We start from the raw sequence: 18,453 nt of genomic DNA on the forward strand, positions 1-18,453 counted from the left end.
TGATGCTATGATGTAGTTACAGATAGGAGCCTAGCATGGCTGCCCTCTGAGAGGCCCAACAAGCAGCTGACTTGAGACAGAGCAGATACTTAAACCCAACCACTGGTCTGAAGTCGGGAATCCCCTGTGGTTGAATTAAGGAAAGGCTGGAAGAAGTTGAAGAGGAGGGTGACCCCATAGGAAGACCAGCAGTCTCAACAAACCTGGACCCCCGAGATCTCTCAGACACTGAGCCACCAACCAGGCAGCATACACTAGCTGGTCTGAGGCCCCAGACACATACCTACATGTACAGAGGAGGACTGCCTGGTCTGGACTCAATGGGAGAAGATGCACCTAACCCTAGAGAGACTTGAGGCCCCAGGGAATGGGGAGGCCTAGTAGGGTGTGGGAACATCCTCTTGGAGATGGGGGAGGAGGAATGGGATGAGGAACAGTCAAAGAGCAGAATGAGAGGGGGATAACTACTAGACTAAAAATAGATTAAAGGTAATAATATATACATATGTATATATTTTAATTCATACAAAAGACACTCAAGATTCTAGAGTCCAGGAAACTGTCTTATATACTGGAATGTAGTAGGGAAGCCTGTCTGTTGAAATCTTGCTTCACAAGCTTTTATTTATGCTCCTGTCAAAATTACAAAGTGGTAGAGGTTGAAGAGATAACCCAGCAGTTAAAAGCACTTGCAATGTGAGCTTATTACCTGAATCTAACCCCTGAAGCCCAGGTAAAAGTAGAAGGCTAGAACCTAACTCCACAGTGCTGTCCTCAGGTCACATACACAACTGCACTCAGATATCTTAAAAGAAAACACACACACACACACACACACACACTAGAGTTTATTCCACAGTGTATACATTAATTGAAACAATAGGCCATACCCTAAAACCCTGAACAATTTTATGTCAATTAAATTTTATTTCAATTTAGCAAATTTATTATTCTAGTTTATAATTTATATTCCTAGGAGTAAGAGTAGTTTGTTTGACCAAGTCCTCAACACTGTTAAGACCTGTATTGTCGCAGGCTATTGAGTGAGCACTGTTTTACATTTAAATACTGCAGAGTTGTCTTTTACTGGTTATGGTTGCTAAATATGACAGAAGTAGAAGTTAGTAGAAGTTGCTGCCTACTGAACACTGCTTTCAAAAATGAAATATACGATAGTCAAAAAGCCTTCACTTTTGAATAATTCCTGATGACTCTGTTTCTATTTTTCTTCTCTAACAAATATGGCTCCTTTCTCCACGTGAATGGAGAGGAACTTGGCCTTGAAGAACACAGAGAGAAGGATGTTTCAGAAAAAAAAGGCTAATGTTGTACAGACTGGAGTAGTTGATTCAAAAACAATCCGAGATATTGCAGAATGGAATTATTTAAACAGAGCTAACATGATAGATTAGGGGAAATTTGGGATTAAAGATATTCAACTGGTTAAATCTAAGTCAATAACCCCAAATCCAAAACCCCTGAAATCTGAAATACTTTGAATTCCAAGCATTTTGGATGAGACAAACCCTGTCCTGTCTGAGTGTGCCTGTCTCCATTTCCAACTTAACATCCTGGGGCTTGTGAAAGTGGGCTAAAGTTGGCCAGCCCCCGGGAGATGGAACTGTGGATGAATCCAGGCTTGAGATACATTATTTTTATTTGCTTCTACCCATAGTTCACGTTTGAAGCAGGATCATACTGCTGAAATTCTAGAGTCGCTTAAGTAAATGAAGCTTTGTGTCTGGAAACGTCAGATCCAAATGACTTATAAACTACAGCACTTGAGTTTTTGGTGGTTCTGGCTTCTAATACTATGCCCATCTTAATTTATTCCCTGTAATCGATAAGTACACACTGATTTGTCCAATCTACTTGAGTATTTTACAAGCCACACTATATGAAGATAAGAAATCAAAACCTTTTTTTTTTTGTTGTTATGAATGTTCTTGAAATCATGTGGCATATTATATTTGCCAAGCAGACAGCTACTGACAATACACCTTGTATTTGGTGAATTTTCAAAGGAAAACGATTTTTTTCCTTTCTCAAGATAAGGACAATATCAGCCTCATAAAACGTTTATTTATCCGTGATGATTTATTTGCTCATCAGCTCAAGCCTGTTGCCCAAACTCACTGACTTCCACCAATGGGTCCCCGTAGGAGACAGTGGTGGGCTTCCCTCTCTGCACCTCACAGCACTCACTCACCAACTTCCTCACTGTGCTAATGAGCTTTTCCTCCGTGCTCACCCAGCTCTTGTTGGGGGTGCTCAGTGGTGTCGTTACAGCTTATTGAAAACCGAAAATCATGTCCTCAGGAGGGCTGACTGCGGGCCTGGAAGGGGAAAATACAGTGCCTGTCTGGGAGTTTCTTCAGCATTGAGAGATGCTCAAACCCTTAGGAGGAGACTGGGGAATTTCCCCAGTCTTCCCCCCCATCGCAGCACCCAGGCAGAGGCTGAGCCTAGAGTTGGCGGTAGAGAGATGCCTCTTCAGCCACTGGGAGGCCTCTGCACTCCGTTCCCCGGCGCCTGGCTGCGATTACTCACTGGAGCAGCGGCACCAGCCTTCCACCAGGGAGCCCGAGCTCCCGCCCTCCTCCCCCATCTGCAGCCTGCTGGCTCCCTCTCTCTCTCTGTCTCACTCTCTCTCTCCCTCTCTCTCTCTTTCTCTCCCTCTCGTATCGCAGCACAATGAAAGCCTGTGTTTCGCCGTGAGTCCGAGGAGCGGGAGTCGGTGTCAGGAAAGCGCTCGGAACAGACCTGAAAGAGAAAGGAAAATACAAGCGACTTTTTTCTTCTCTCCCCCCCCCCCACCCGCCCCATCTATAAAGCGAAGCATTACAAGAGATAGAGCCACATTGCCTTTGGGAGTCCAGACCCTCTGAGCCACTGGCCGGGCATGGAATATACAAAACTGGACAGAAAAGTGGCTGGACATGACTCGGTGCAATTTGCTGGAAGTTTGTAAGTTTGACCATCGTTTGTAAATTACTCTCAGAAGACTTTGTCTGTCTTGATACTGTATTAGAATAGAAGTGGGGAGGGGGAGAGGAATAAAAACGTAAGTGGGAAAGGGGGAAATGTGTTGAAGGAGCTCAGTAGCCAGCCACTTCAGACTGCTTTCATTTAAGACTAAGAAACCTAAGAGGGAATCGGGACTTTTGCCGGTGATTGGATTAGCTTGAAGAAAAGAGCATGGTTCTGAAGTCCAATTACTGACGTTGTTAAGACTGAAAAGCTGTCTTCTTTGGGGAGAGGACTACATCCTTCTGTCCCCCCACCCCGAGGAGAAAACACCAACACCGGAGGGAGAGGAAGGGACGGAGAAACCAACATAGTCTTCTCTGATTTCGCACAGTTTGAACATGACTTCGGGAGCCTTGGGAAACAGTCCTGTTGTTTGTTTTTTAACCTGAGGAAAAGTGAAGGCTGCCGGTTCCACAGCCCCCAGGAGAAATGTGTTTCTCTGCAGAAATACCCCTATAAATAATTTCCCGAAGCAGCTAGGTGAGGGGGAGCCCGGATCTCTAGTAATGACTCTATTGATTCCTTTTGCTACGTGCTTCTGCCTCTTCCTTGACAATCCCTGAATTCTTGAACTGTCCCCTAGACTTTGTGTTTACAAAGTACCTAGAGGCTCTTGTCAGCCTGGTGGGGGAGAAAAAAAAATCTACCAACTCCGTCCAACTTCTCCTGAGCTGTCAAATGCAATTAGAGTAAGTTGATCAGGGTTTGTTTCCAACTTCCTCTCTCCAATTGGTTTCTAATCTTTCTCCCCTCCCTCTTGTTACTCGCTCCCCTCCCCCACACCCTCTTCACTGTCTCCCCACCCTCTGGAGACCTCTATTCATGTGCCCTGAACACTGAAACCAGCTTTGCCTGCAATAGCCAGCACCAGCCTCTTGCACCTCACCATCCCAGAGGCAGTAATCATTGTGTCCAACAAGATGGGGGACACAGCGCCCCCGCAGGCCCCCGCAGGAGGGTTGGGAGGGGCTTCTGGGGCGGGGCTCCTTGGAGGGGGCTCAGTCACCCCGAGAGTGCACAGTGCTATTGTGGAACGCCTGCGGGCTCGCATTGCTGTCTGCCGACAGCACCACCTGAGCTGTGAAGGACGCTATGAACGTGGTAGGGCTGAGAGCTCAGACCGAGAGAGGGAGAGCACCATGCAGCTTCTCAGCCTGGTGCAGCATGGTCAGGGGGCAAGGAAGGCTAGCAAACATGCTAAGGCTACAGTCGCGACTGCCACTACCACAGCTCCTCCACCGCCCCCTACTGCCCCTCCTGTGGCCTCCCAAGCGGCAGCCACGGCCCCACCACCTCCACCAGACTATCACCATCACCATCAGCAGCACCGGCTGACCAGTAATGATAACGGTGGGATAAACCGAGAGCAGCCGCCAGCTTCGACCCCGGGGGACCAGCGGAACTCAGCCCTGCTTGCGGTAAGGCACCTGTTTTTCTCCTATGATTCTGGCTGTAGTCATGTGGCCTTTTGCGAAAGTGGTGGCTGTCTTGGCCTCGAATGGAATGGATGGCCATGAAGAAGCCAAGATACCAGTCCCTCAAAAGTTGCTGGGTATGTGTGTGTCGTTGTAAGCTCTCATTCTTAAAGCTACCCGTGCTCATTGTCACTGGACTACACCCAAAGGGTGAAGAGGTAAGAGCCTGGGTTCTCCAGAGGCTCAGAGTCCACAGTTTGTGAAAGAAGACCTTACAGCTGAAAAACCCTTGAGAACCCTCTGCTTTAGCATATTGACTCTGATTAGGCCCAACAAGACATTCTTTACTTGACAGGAACTTAGCTCAGTTGACCTTGTTCATCTTGCCCCATCCTCCTTCCCCTTCTTGTGACCTTCCTCTGGAGTTAAGGGGTGTCTGTGATTGACTATTACTTAACAGTGTCCCCAGAGTTTTAAACAAACATATGGGGAAATACCTCACAGACTACTACAGGAGTGCTTGGGAAGAGGACTACCAGGGTCCTCACAGGCCCCCCCATCCCAGGCCCCAATTCAGTCTTTATTTTGGATCCTCAAATTGAGCACTCACGGAAGCACTGGGGGCTGGTTACTGCGGTTCTAGGAGGCACCATGTCGTCTTCAATCCCTCCTGGTAACAGCACACCAAACCCTAAAGCCTGAGTAAGTTTCTGACTGGAAGTGTTTTCTCAGAGGCTCAGGCAACACCCCCACGCACACATACAGACCCCACAGAGCTTTGAGTCATCATCTTGGTCAGGTGACCCACTGCTGTGGTGTTCCGGCTTCTTCCAAACCGCTAAGCCATTAGCCTTTCCATAGAAGTGGGAAGTCAAGCCCACATGCTTCTCCTGCTAAGCTCCCGAAGTTCTCTGACTGTTCATGGGACAACTGCTGTCTGCCTAAGCCAAGCCTAATGAAAGGCACAGACAGAGAATGGCCATGGGAGCCCCCAAACATTCAGAAAGCCCCAAGGAAGCATGGCACTAAGAAGTTCCTGAAGGAGGAGAAGGCCTGTTCCAGCCAGCCCACGACTTCTTCCTGGCTGCTCTTTCCCATGTCTTTCATCTGCGGTGATTCCCATGGCTCCCAGAAAGCTCTGGGGACTGAGACCGCCGCTCTTCTTCCCCAGAGGGTAAACGTTTTTCTTGGGCTACCTAGAGCTGTGAATCCGAACCCCCAGGTCCAGATGAAAACTACCTATCCATAATTACACTGGCCTGGGCTTTATCCCCGAATGAAACTATTCAGTTTATACTGGAGTTTCTAGGCCTATCTTCCTCTCTTTCCCACCTGCTCCATCCTCACTTCTCCCTGGAATTCCCAGCTAAGGGGAAGTTTGTCTTCTGGAAGAGAGATGCTGGGGAGAAAAGCAGGGGTGGAGTGAGGTTTGTGTTCATGTGCGTGTTACCAGCATCTGCAGCCAAAAGGGACTCAATGCCTTGATTGTCCCCAGTAAATTTATAATCTGTCTGCAAGTCTCCCGATAATGTGGCTTTGTGTGCTTCAGAGTCTCCTGGTGAGTGCTTCTGGGGATGACACTGAGAGCCAGGAGCCCCGGCCAAGCCCAGAGGGAAAGCATGATCTCTGCCCTGGATGCCAGGCCTAGAGAAGCCTACACATGGACTTTTCCTGTGTCTTTCCCTTCCAGCCCCAGCAAGGAAGGTGGCATTTCCCCCAAGGCCCTCCTTGGTTTTTGCTTCTGTCCAATTGGGAGGAAAGTTGGTAAGGTTCTCTTCTGCTGGAGTGTTACCAGATGCAAAAATGAAACCAACTTCAGTGGTTCTTGTAACTTTAAGTAGCCCTGCCCTCAGACATCGGAAAGGGAGGCAATGGTGTCTGGCCTTGCTCCACTAAACAGTTTGAAGCTGCAAAAAGCTGGAGGTGTTTGATGTGCCACCCTTTCTCAAGGACTCTCTTTTCTCTCTTCCACTGACCAAATAGCCCCTCGCTGGAATACCCTCTGTGAGTGTAGGGATGAAGCCAGGAGGTTTGGTGTAAGTTAGGAGAGAAAGGAGGCAGCTCTGTTCTCATGCTCACACCCAGATTAGAGTGTTTGCTATCCCAAGGGTTGCTCTGACACCCTTTGTAGTTATTGGGAATTCCCTCTGTACTTTAGCTTCTACGTGTGGTACTTTGTTTCTTCTCATGTTACTCTGCTCTTTGAGGCAAGTTCTATATGAAGCTCCTGCTGCCCCTGTCTGAAGGGGCCAGGCATTCAAGAGTCGCACTCAGAGGCTCTCACTTTGCTTGGGCATCTTTTGTGTTGAAAGCAATGTTAATCATCTCAAAGGACCTCTGCTGAGATTGCGTGTCAGAACCCTTAATTTTATTGCAGCTCTGTGCGTAAGCAGGTTTATGTGGTCTGGATGTGTTACTTGCTAATGTGTATGCTATAAGTGCCCAGGAATGCCCTTTGGAGAAGAGAAAAGTATTGATCACCTAAATTAAAATATGCATGGTGTACGCTGGTGAAGTTCTCTAACCAGCATGCGCTGTGTGGCAGCGCCTTGGGCATCATCAGTACTACCTGCCAAAGAAAGGAGGGAGGACAGCTTCTGTTCGGCAGGGTAAGGTTGTTTCTAAGGGTGTTCTATGCAGAGAATATATACTGTCTGGGCTCTTTAATAGCTAGAGTGTAAAGAACAACGCAAGAATAACCTCTAAGTCAGTTCTAATTCTGTCCACTTGAGAGCCTAATTCTGCTGCCCTTACTCAGCCAGTTTCTTCATTTAGCTTCAGCTGAGGGGAAGCCCCACTTCTGTGGAGCCTGCAAACACAGGGCCTCACAGAGGGCTAAGATTGTAGGGCCCTGATGCTTTTCTAGCCACTCAAGAGAAGACTTTACCACTAAGTCACTTTCTGCTGACATATGTTTGAATCTTTGAATGAGCTGTAAAACTCAATAAGCACTAGTTTGTGGAGCCATTAGGTTAGCACATTCATGAAAAGTATTAATCTTTCCCTCTTGCCTGAGACAAGCTCTTTTTCTGTGGCATAGACCATTGTCATTAGGCTGGGAGGAAAGTGGTCCCAAACCACCTTCTGCTTCAGACTTTATCTGTTCTCTAATGTGCTGTGGAGGTAAGGACACAGACGTGACTAGGTGCTCATCTCTTGGTTTGGTGCCTGCTTGGTCGCTAACCTGCTAGATGACAGAGGACAAGCCACTGAGTAGTCATCTGTCAGACAAAGATCAGCTCGTGCATGAAAGCACATGAATTAATGAGTGTTTTGGGAATTAGTCTTGGGAAAAAAAGGAAAACACGACAGAAGACTCCCCAGCAATGCTGCTACTGAGCCCCGGGGATGATACTGGCTCCTCTGTGGGTCACAGGGATCTGTTCGCTTTCACTTGTCTATTTTAAGTGGTAAAATAGCTTTTATTGTAAACAGAGGGATCAGTCCTGTGAAATCAGGGCTGTCGGGATAAAGCCAAAATAGCTGTGTGTTTAAGTATCTCTGAAGTCTCAGGGAACACTGCTCAAAGTGGGCAGTGCTGCCGTGAAGCCTTAGGTGTCTTCCAAGTGTACCCTTTATCTCTCTGCATGGACTCGACAAGCTTTGGCAAGGTGTGTCCTCTCAGTGTCTAAGGATTATTAGAGAAGTTGTGTTTACACAAACGGGATGGGAAAGTTAAATATTTTGCCAACAGTATTCTAAAATGCTAATTCTTAGTTTAAGAAAGTCAAACCAGTTAAATGATTGCCAAAGTTCCCAGGTGTCTTCTTAGTTTCCAATTGACCAACTCAAGAGTTTCAGGGCTGCACAGCGAGAGAAGGGCACATCTGGAGGTCTGGGGCTAGAGGTCTACATTTCTCATGTCATTTCCTCTCTGGGACTGTGAGAGGACTGTTTGCATTATTTATTTATGCAGCCATCATTTCCTTAAGAGCAGACCCATTTTCTTTTGCTTCTCGAGAACGAAGTAATAAAGGCAGAGTTCTTAGCTGCCCAGGGCCATTCTACCTTAGACAAGTAAAATAAGGCAAAGGCTGAAGCAGAGAAGGAGCCCGACACATGCTCTTTGAAACACTGTCAGAAAGCTTGTGCTAATGTCTGGGTGATATCATGCACACTCCGGTGGTGCTCAGCATTTTTTACAGCAGTCATTGCTTTCTTGGAAATATCATTACTAAGTACTACTCACCAATTCATATTCAAAATACTCATCAAGATTTTTCTCTAAATCTAAAACTTTAATGCCTGTGGCTTCCTGTGGTATAGACCTCTAATCAAGTTTAAGTGCTAAGGTGTTAAGGTCGAGGTGTGTGTGTCAAACATTCTTAGATACAGGAATTAAATATAACTAGGGGCGTGAGCATGATTAATTGTTTTCTAAATTTTATTGTTCATTTTGATTTTTAGCATTGTTATTTCATTTTTAAAAACAACTAGTAATTCTCAGAATTAAAAAACAACACCCAGTTGTTCTATGCACACAGACACAGACTTTCTGAGTGGATTTTCCCCACCGCTGCCTCCTTCATCCCAGCCCCTCTCGTGTTCAACATTCGCAGACAAGGCCATCCATGTTTAATGAAAACAACTCTAAATGCCTCCTCCTTCATTTTCATGCTAATTTTCTTCACACTCCAGCAAGCTCTGTGGGAGAATAAAGGAGATGTGACATGCTAAAGACGCAGCACACACACACACACACACACACACACACACACACACACACACACACCTCCCCCGCAGGGTGACAGGACAACAGAACTTCCCAGCTTTCTGAATGGCCTAAAACTGTCACAGAAAACCAAAGAGGGAAGCAGACCCAAAGGACCCAGGGAGCTCCCTTACGTGTTTCACATCACACCCACCTACCAGGTTGGATGGGTGACATTTGTCCTGTATTAGGAGCAAAGACCCTAACACTAAGATAGATGCAATGACTCATGCCTGAAATTCCAGCAAGCAGAGGCCCAGGGTTACAATGAGCTTGAAGCCAGCTTGAGCTACATACAAAGTTCCAGGCTAGCCTGAGCTACAATGGAGATTCTGTCTCAAAAGGCCAACAATAATAACAAAAACTAGGCAGGCAGAGGCAGTAGGATCTCTGTGAGTTCCAGGCTAGTGTAGCTAGTATTATTATTCATCAAAATAGCATGGTGCTGAATACAGAAAGTGAATGAAACAGGAAAACTGCTAGTGGGTGAAAAAGAGATTCAAATCTAAGTCAGGGAAAATCTTATGACAAGTATGGCTTACCTCAGGGCCTGGGAGGGGCAAGGACACTAAGCAAGAGATGAGAGTCGGACTGCAGGCATACTGTAACCATAAAAGTTAAATATTCAGGGGCCAGAGCAGAGAAATGTGTGGTTGGGTAAGCAGTTCAGGGAAATGTGGGGTTCAGGAATACCCCGAAAATGCTGGCACTGTCACAAGAACCTGATCAAATTCGGAGGCAGGAAGGAGCAGAGGAGTCCAGAGCTATGAAGCAATGCTAATCCTTCATGCACTTGAAGACAAGTGTTGTCTTTCCCTCCAGCGGCCTCTTCCCAGGGCACACAGCCTAAGTGCTCTGTTCTATGAGCTTCAAGTCCCCAAGGCTGTTTCATGCTTTGCTGTTTACACACTTCTCCATTCATCATGCGTTATACGCAGCATGGCACGGCCTTTGGCGCTGTGAGCAGAGCATTTTAAAAGCTCACTGGCTAGACTGGAAGAGAAACTGAAAGGGCTAGAATTGAAGCCCCACCTCTGTCCAGACTTCCCTGGGCCTCTAGTTGCAAGCAAGTCTGTCTTGTCAGCATGGTGCAGATAAATTCCTCCAGCAACTGAGTTGTTTTGCACCCTGGTTTAAAAAGGTCTTCTTGATTAAAAGAAGCATTCAGAAAATTTTACAAGACTTTCTGATTAGGGACAGCATTTAAGATGTGCTTGTTTTCAATACAGATATGTAACTTAGGTACCTTAGAGTTCCATACAGATAGGTATTTTAGGAACCTGAAAGTTCAACAGAAAGCAATGTCCTTCAGTCAGCCCTGTTTTACAGGGTATAGAGAAAGAACAACTGAGGCAAGCCAATAACTCTCACCAATCTGACTCATAGCAGGAGGCTGGGCTATGTGGGCTACTCACAGCTAGTGGTCTGTCTCTCCACCATCTTTGACCTTTCTGGCTGACAGTAAGGGGCAGATGTGAAACAATAGCAGCCTGAAGAAAAAGTTTACACATGCTTTATAAGAGCTGAGGAAAACCAGAGGCTAGCATAGTCAGTCAAGTCACTGAAGGAGCAGGCATGAAAATGAGCTAGTATCAGCATGTGCGAGTGCACACACGCACGCACGCACACACTATAGTTCTTGCTTCTTCATAATTTGAACAAAGGCCTAGAAATCATACATCAAAATGTGAAGTTGGTTGATTTTTAGAGTTTGAGGGAACTCACTATTCTGTGGCATGCACAATGTTAGGTTTACATACATGAGCAATTTTAGATAGTCTTTTTCCCCTTAGAACTTATTAAAGATATGTGGATGATGTTGAAAATCAAATGTTAAAGTTGGGTTACTGAAGAAGGTAAGTTAACAGAGCAGTTAAGATGAGCCTGGGATCTGGGATAAGATGACCAGGTTTAAGTCACAGCTCAACCTTGTAATAGCTGTGTTTTCCTGGTTAACTCAATTAAATTCTCCTGCCTCAGTCTCCTTGGAAATAATAGTAGTCGAACTAACTAAAAACCAGATCTTTATTAAATGAGTCAAATGTGCAACGCCATGGAGAGCCATAGTAAACTGTAGCTGTTAGTATTCATCTAAGAAACAACGTGCTTGAACAAGCTAGCCCAAGTTTCTACACGCAGAAGCACAATGGACATTCAGTGTTTGCCGAGGTTAGTGCAGGGCCCTGTGTCACTGGTTCCCCCTACAATTTAGTTTGGCATTATCATCTGGCATCTATTTCCATATTGGTAGAGTGTAGTTAGTGTCCTTGTTGTGTTGTCAAGAACAAGACCAAACAATACATCGGTCTCAATTTCAAACTTGACTGGAGTACCTTCTTGACCGTGTACTTCTAAAATACATTCTAAAGTCTCCATTGTGCCAAAGAGGGCCTATTCAGTGAGTAGATGAGTTATTTCAGTTACCTACCAAGATTTAATCCTTTGAAGGGACTAGCCTAAACTTAACAATTTTATTAAATTTTTAGTTCAAATTAGCAAATAGTTCTAAAAATAAATCCAGTCCCAGGGTTAAAAAAAAAAATTTGGTTTAGAAGGCCTTTGCTGTGGAGAATTTATGCTTCTGCAAGCAGATTCTTGTCAAGAAATTCATTAGCTCTGTATGCAAGTGAATAGGCAATATAAACTTGCCCTCATCCCAACCTTGAACAGCTCACATTTATGCTTCTTTGTTCTGATGTGGTTCCTGGTTTTGAACACTTTCTTTGCCCACTGCCTCCTAACATGTGCCTTTCTGTAAGAAACATTTAAAAAAAAATATTGCCAAGACATCAAAGCAAGTTTAGTACTGGCAGTTCTTAGCCAGAACAGGGAGCGTTGATGGAGAGACAATGACAAGAAAAGAACATCCCAGCCCTTTGGTGGACAAAGCTCCCACAAGGATAGTTTCCTGGTTCTAACTCAAACAATATGGCTAACACCATATGTCTTGATTTGTCTGTTCTGTTATATAAGCTGAGATCCTAGTTACCTTTGTCCGAGATAACATAACATCAAACTCAGCTGGGTTTGTTTTGTTTTATTCTTATTTTTAGTGGTGTTCTTGATTCCCTGATTCCCGAGTCATCCTGACTCTCTCTGTGGGATATGGAATCGTGATCACAGTGGTTTTTAACCTTCCCTTCTGCCTGAAACCAGGCTGACTTCCATCAGTGACTCTTACTCCACACAGTCACAGGTCTCTCCCATGTAAGCCTAACACAGTGGATCCCTTGTTGTTCAGCAGTGCCTTTTCAGTGGTCCTGATGGATTTGAGCAGAAAGTTCATTACCTGTCTTAAGAAAAAAAGTTGAGGCTGAGTAGATGGCTCAGTTGGTAAAGCTCTCACTGTACAAGCATGAAGAAGACCTAAGTTCAATCCCGAGCACCCGCACTTGCTGTTCTCCTGCTGGAGAGGAGAATTCCAAGAATTCACTGGCCAGATCTCTAGCTCACTTGGTGAGTCCCAGTGAGAAACATTTGTCTCCAAAACCAAAGTAGATAGCATATATAACCTGCATATACTCATGTGCACCCTCATTCATATTCACGTGAAGTTAAAGCAAAAGTCTGTGCTAACAGATATCAGGACATACAGAGTGATCTGACAAAGTCGAAGTCATGGCAACCGAGTAGGGTACCAAGAAGTGGGGTGTAAGCAGATCAGGGTCTTCGGGATGGCGATTGCTAGACCTAGGTGTAACTTGTTCAGTTCCAGGATCGCTAGAATCTTAAATCTAAAACCTAAAGCATTCTTTGGATAAGCTGATGACCAGTCACATTTTTGTTATGGCCATGGCTTACCTAAGTGCTGAACCAGCTATGCTTGGCATGTCTGATTGCCACACGACACCATGTAATTCAGACACAGCAAAACATGTCTGCTAGTATTATCCCATTCTAGTCTCACAGCAGCATGGAGAAAGCCCAGTGTATAGACTTGAACACAAAGAGGAAAGAGCAGCAGCCCTCCTGACAGCAACAGAAGCGACACTTTAGTAAAGTTCAGGTCCAAGTCCCAAGTATTGCAGCAAAGAGTGCTTCCTTTGCTGGGTTAGAGTCTGTGCATGTGGATCTGTTTGCAAGCTCAGTCCCCCAGAGAGAAAGTCTGAGCTGTCTTTGTGCTAAATTAAACATTGGTTTTCTCCTTGGGAACCTGATCTTCCATAGGCCAGGCAACAATATCTTTCTGAGAGAGCGAAGCCAAGCATTTCCCGCAGGAACACACTGGCTGGGGAGCCTTTTCACTTGCTGTCTTCTTAGCTTAGGTCGTGTGAGTGTGGTGCAGGGGAGTTGTTTTGTCTAAGTGGATCCAGAAGCCCTCAGAGCAAAGATTCACACTGTAATCCCTGGTATAAGGCTGTCGTATGCTGCTTAACATATAATAAATGAAAATGGCTAGAGAGGCAGCCAGATTATGTGGGATTACACGCTCACATGGATGGGGTTTTTTTACCTCTCGCCTCTAAATCCTGCACTCGCAACATGTAAGGGAGTGTGTTTCTAGCAGAAGCAGTCTTCTTCCCTATTTTATCCCATCTCCATCCTGCCTGTCCCCCCAGAGGACTAGTTCATGTAGCTCTAAAAATAGGCTACCAGTCTACAATTTATAAACCTGTATGAGTCTTCAGAGAGAAAACAGGCCAAACTCTAGATGAAAAAAAGTAAAGCTCATTAAAACACAAAACACACAAACAACAACATTAGGAGGAGGGAGAGAACACAGGGCTTTTCACATCTGTTTGAGGCTACACAAAGTGTCGTTTATCAACATAACTTTAGAAACCATGAAAAACGTAGTAGTAGAACATTGTCATAAACATTACAATTCTGTTGGTGGAGGCAGCGTGGGACTGGAAATCTTTCTTTCGGGTGGTGTTAGTGATCATACAATGCCCTCCGTCTCACATAGCCCTTTCCATTGCTTCTTTCCCATTCAGAAAAAGAATGGTCGCTGGTTCTTCCTTCAAACTTAATGTGACCTCATGACTTGCTTTAACCAACTCAAAATGACAAGAATGACATTGTGCTATACCTGAGGAGGTACTTGATGTCCTCTTGGAACCGAGACCCAAGACGCTGGGCCTGCCTGGGGGCTGTATATCACATGCAGAGAAGGCAAAATGTTCTTCCTGCAAGGGCACCACTGTCCTCAAGTGATTAAACCCCACTCCTCCTGCTAGAAAACCACCCTATGCAGCCTGCAGAACCATAAGAAATTCCTCTTGGCTGCACCAAGACACTAAGATTGGGATATTTTATAATATCACAAAGGTTGACTGAATCAGGGCTGGAAACCAGTACAGGGCAATGGCTGCTGGATTTATGCATGTTTCTGAGGGTGCATTACTTTAAGATAATACTACATCCCTCCAAAGGTTATATTAGATTATACTTGAAACCGGCAAACCCAGCTGTCAGCACAGTGATCAGCTCATGACCCAGGTGTGCTTGCTTCACCTGTCCTTTGACATCCACTGTCCTATCATGTGCATGCAAATTCTCCTGGGCTTCCCTAACTAACTGCTCCTCGGAACATCATTTTTCCCTCTTTCCTCCTAACTACCAGATTTCCAACATTCTTGTTCCGCTCCAGGGGTCACATCTGCCTTCGGTAGTCTACTCTTAAAATAGAAAAGGGTTAACCTCATAAAGATGTCACTCCCTCTCACTGTTATGCTGCCCTTGGGAGACTCAAACAGCATAGCAAATATATACGACCGATGTAATTGCGTTCGATCCTGGAGGTCACTGAGGACTTGGTGAGCTGGGACAGAATACAGGGAAGAAATAGATTCCATCTTTAAAATCATCCTTCTCGATTTCCACTTGCTTTTCTGTGGGAAATTACCCTACTCCGTGTGCCTTGTTTTAACCTTTACAATACATGAATACACAAATGAAGGGATGGTTGAGTGGTATCACATTAGGCCCAAATGCTGCCTGTATTAGTGATGCAGTAAGAGTCTAACATAGAAAGCAGCGATGCCAACTAGCATCGCTGAAACTTAAGACCTTCTTCCCTTCGTTGGTATTGACGTCTATTGTTATTGCTATCATTATTATCATCGTTATTGTAAAGCAATAAGGAGAACCTGGTGAGTAGCTTTGGTTATCACTGAGGCCTGTTTCAGTGATACACTTTTGAATACTTCCTGCATATAAGGATTTTATTTCTCAGACTTTAGTATCTTTGGAATTGTTTTTATTGAGGAACAACAAGAAAGAGTTAATAAAGATGGGTATTATCTACTATTTAAAAAAAGATATTGGTCAAGAGAGTCCGAAGTAGCCTCAGTGTCCAGCTCCAGCCATGTCAGAAGGGGCAGAGCCCAACAGTGTTCATTTCTTATTACAGGGTGCTTAGTGCAGGGTGCTTAGTACAGGGTGCTTATTACAGGGTGCTTAGTACAGGGTGCTTATTATAGGGTGTTTAGTACAGGGTGCTTAGTACAGGGTGCTTAGTACAGGGTGCTTAGTACAGGGTGCTTAATACAGGGTGCTTAGTACAGGGTGCTTTGTACAGGGTTTCTTAGACAAGGTAGACAGCCTAAGAAACATGATCGTCAGAGGAGTGCTTTGTTTAGTTTGTTTGCGACTGGAGCCTCATTCCCCAACTCCTACAAATGCCAGTTGCAGCATTTTCTGTGGAATAAGGAGGATTCACGAGCTGTGTACCACCATGAGATGATAGCATGTGATGCAGCGTATAAAATGAAATGTGGGTCCTTCTCAGGAGCTGACGGCTGTTCAAGTGCACACATCAGTCCCCCCATCTGTTTGTCTCTCTCTCATAGACACACAACAATTGAGAAGTGCAGATTGATGGACGGGATTCTATCCTTGTCACCACTTCATCTTTAAAATATGTTTCCTCTTTAAAGGGGGACTGTAAAAGACAGTCAGAGAAATTGGCTTGGGGGATGGGATTCGGCCCACTGCTATTTTTTCCTTATCACTAAAACCTTAAGCAGAGAGCATAATCACCTATCTCCCCCAGGGCAGCCCTAAGCCCTGAAAACTCAGCTCTGTTTAGGGATTTAATAGAACTGGAAAGAAGAAATAAGCAAGATCTGCTCCAGCACACCAACAAAGGAAACATTTTCACAAATATTAGACAGAGAGGAGTTCTCAGCACACACCTCGCCCTCCCTCTCTCCAGAAGCAGCTAGAGCACAGCTCTGAATTCAGCATCCTATCACTCTCAGCATCTTGGGGGTCTTTGGATCATGTCTGAGGCTCCAGAACAGCTGGGTGCATTTTCTTAACAAAGCAAGATGTAACTGGCGTGAATCAAAGCCTCCTTTGGTCGAGGTTGTCACAGTGTTCATTGAAGGACTTCATTGTCTGTTAGGTTGGAGTCACAGAGATATTGACTTCCCCCCAGTTGCTTCTAAATAGCTTGGAATTTCTTTTGTTAAGGTTTTTAGATGAAAATATCTTGGTGTTATGCTGTGCAATGTGACTTTTCTTTCTTGATGCCTAAAGCAAAGGATATTAGGTTGCCTTTCTTCTGTCTTACTTTGCTGAGAAAATGTATCCAAAGTCCCCATGATGCCTACATACACACACCACAGCACATACAGACACACACCATACACACACAACACATGCATGTAACACACACTCATGCACACATACAACACACATACAGCACATGCACACACAATACACAATATACATACACAACATGACCAATACACAAACACTTCACTCAGAATAACTGTTTTCAATATATGGATACAAGGTGGGTATGAGAGTGATTTTCAGAGAAAATTAGAAACAAAGAAATGCATCAAAGAGTATTTTAAAAATTCCTGTAAAAGATAATACAAAACCAAACAAAGTCACACTGACTTACAGAAACTAGGAACAGAACAATGTTAGGAAAGCTAGTGATAGGAAACTTCTAGGCTGGTCCAGGCTTCTACCACAGTGGTTCTCTTGGGCTAATCACCCATGTCCCCAGCAACCCGGTTGGATCTGGCTCGTGAGTATTCTGCCTGCTGAATTAGTCTTGTCACACAGAAGTCAGCTGTAGTATCACTTCCTGGCCAGACCTCAATGGCTGCTTAAAAGAGCAGACACATGGCTGAGCCACCCTAATTCCTGAATCCTTTAGCTCTTATAGCTTTTATTTTCTTCATAACTTTTACCATGAAGTTTATTTTACCATTATCTGAACTCCTGGTTTCTGTGTCTTTTCTCTTTCCCACTGACACCCTAAACTCCATGAGACCAGAGGCCATGATAGCCTTGTTTACAACAAGCATCCAAGGCCCTTAAAGTCCTGGAGCTACACTGTAGCTATCTGTGAAATCAATTGCCAGATTGTTGGGTTTTAACCTGTAGTTATCATATCTAGCTTCTAGAGATGGGAATAGAAGAAAATGGGGAGACAAGATTATGCCAAGGTCCTATATATTAAATTGTGCATTTAACATAGATGTACCTAGGATAGAGGGTAGGAGGGAGAGTGTGTTAATGTGATTAAAAACAGGATCCCATTGAAAGATTCAGAGGTAATATCTTAAAATTTTTACCAGGTTCAAGTTCTTGTCTTGTCTCTTATGAGAGGACAATGTTGGTGTAAGGATCAGGGAAAGGTGTGGGCATTGAATGATTATGTGTTGGGGCCTCAGCCCAAATATCTCATTGGACGGAGCTTACAGCTTAGTATAAGGAAGGAACATGACAAATGTGACTGGCAATGCATAGCACCTTGCTCCTTAGTTGAAGACATATCTGGGTTAATTAAAGGAAAGCAAATCTGAGAAGCACTCTGGAAAGTGAGAGCCACAAGAAAAAGTCTATCCTCAGACTTCTCAGAACTCCCTTTGCACCCTTTGGCACAGCAGCTCCGCCCATCAGTCTTCCTGGCTCCGCCCAGGTCCTACTTTTCACTAGTTTGTGTGCAATGCTGAGAGTGAGGCTTTGGTGCCTTAGAGCAACCGCAGTCCTTCAATCACTGAGGGTCAAGAACTTTAGAGAAAATGCTCCACTAAAATCCTTTAGTGGAGAGTCCCATTCTGCTTGAGAATGGAAACACTGGGTGGAGTGTTGTTTGTTGGTCAGTGTTAAGGACCTGGATTAGAGCCTCAGCACTGAAGAAGAAAAGGAAGGAGTGATGGAAGAATGAAAGGAAGGGGAGGGGAGGGAAGTGAAAAAGGAAAGGAAAGGAAAAAGAAAAAGAAGGGAATGAAGAAAAGGGACGAAAGAGGGAAAAAAAGAGAAAAAATAGAATCAGAAGAGCAATGGTTAGAAAATTATCACCAAGACCACTGTGGGCTGGGGACACAG

General features: G+C 44.8%; 1 protein-coding gene across 2 annotated transcripts in view; it reads left to right on the forward strand.

Annotated features, from left to right (window-relative positions):
* Window positions 1-2,447: 2,447 nt before the first annotated feature.
* The window catches only part of Maml2 (mastermind like transcriptional coactivator 2), a 412,973-nt gene continuing 396,967 nt past the window's right edge, over window positions 2,448-18,453 (forward strand). Inside the window, exon 1 of one of the 2 annotated variants that reach the window (XM_030244397.1) lies at window positions 2,448-4,448. In XM_030244397.1, the coding sequence (XP_030100257.1) occupies window positions 3,951-4,448 (498 nt within the window). In that variant the 5' untranslated portion in view covers window positions 2,448-3,950. 2 annotated transcript variants of the gene reach the window in all.

Source organism: Mus musculus, chromosome 9 (genome assembly GCF_000001635.26).
Source record: "Mus musculus strain C57BL/6J chromosome 9, GRCm38.p6 C57BL/6J".
Lineage (NCBI taxonomy): Eukaryota > Metazoa > Chordata > Mammalia > Rodentia > Muridae > Mus > Mus musculus.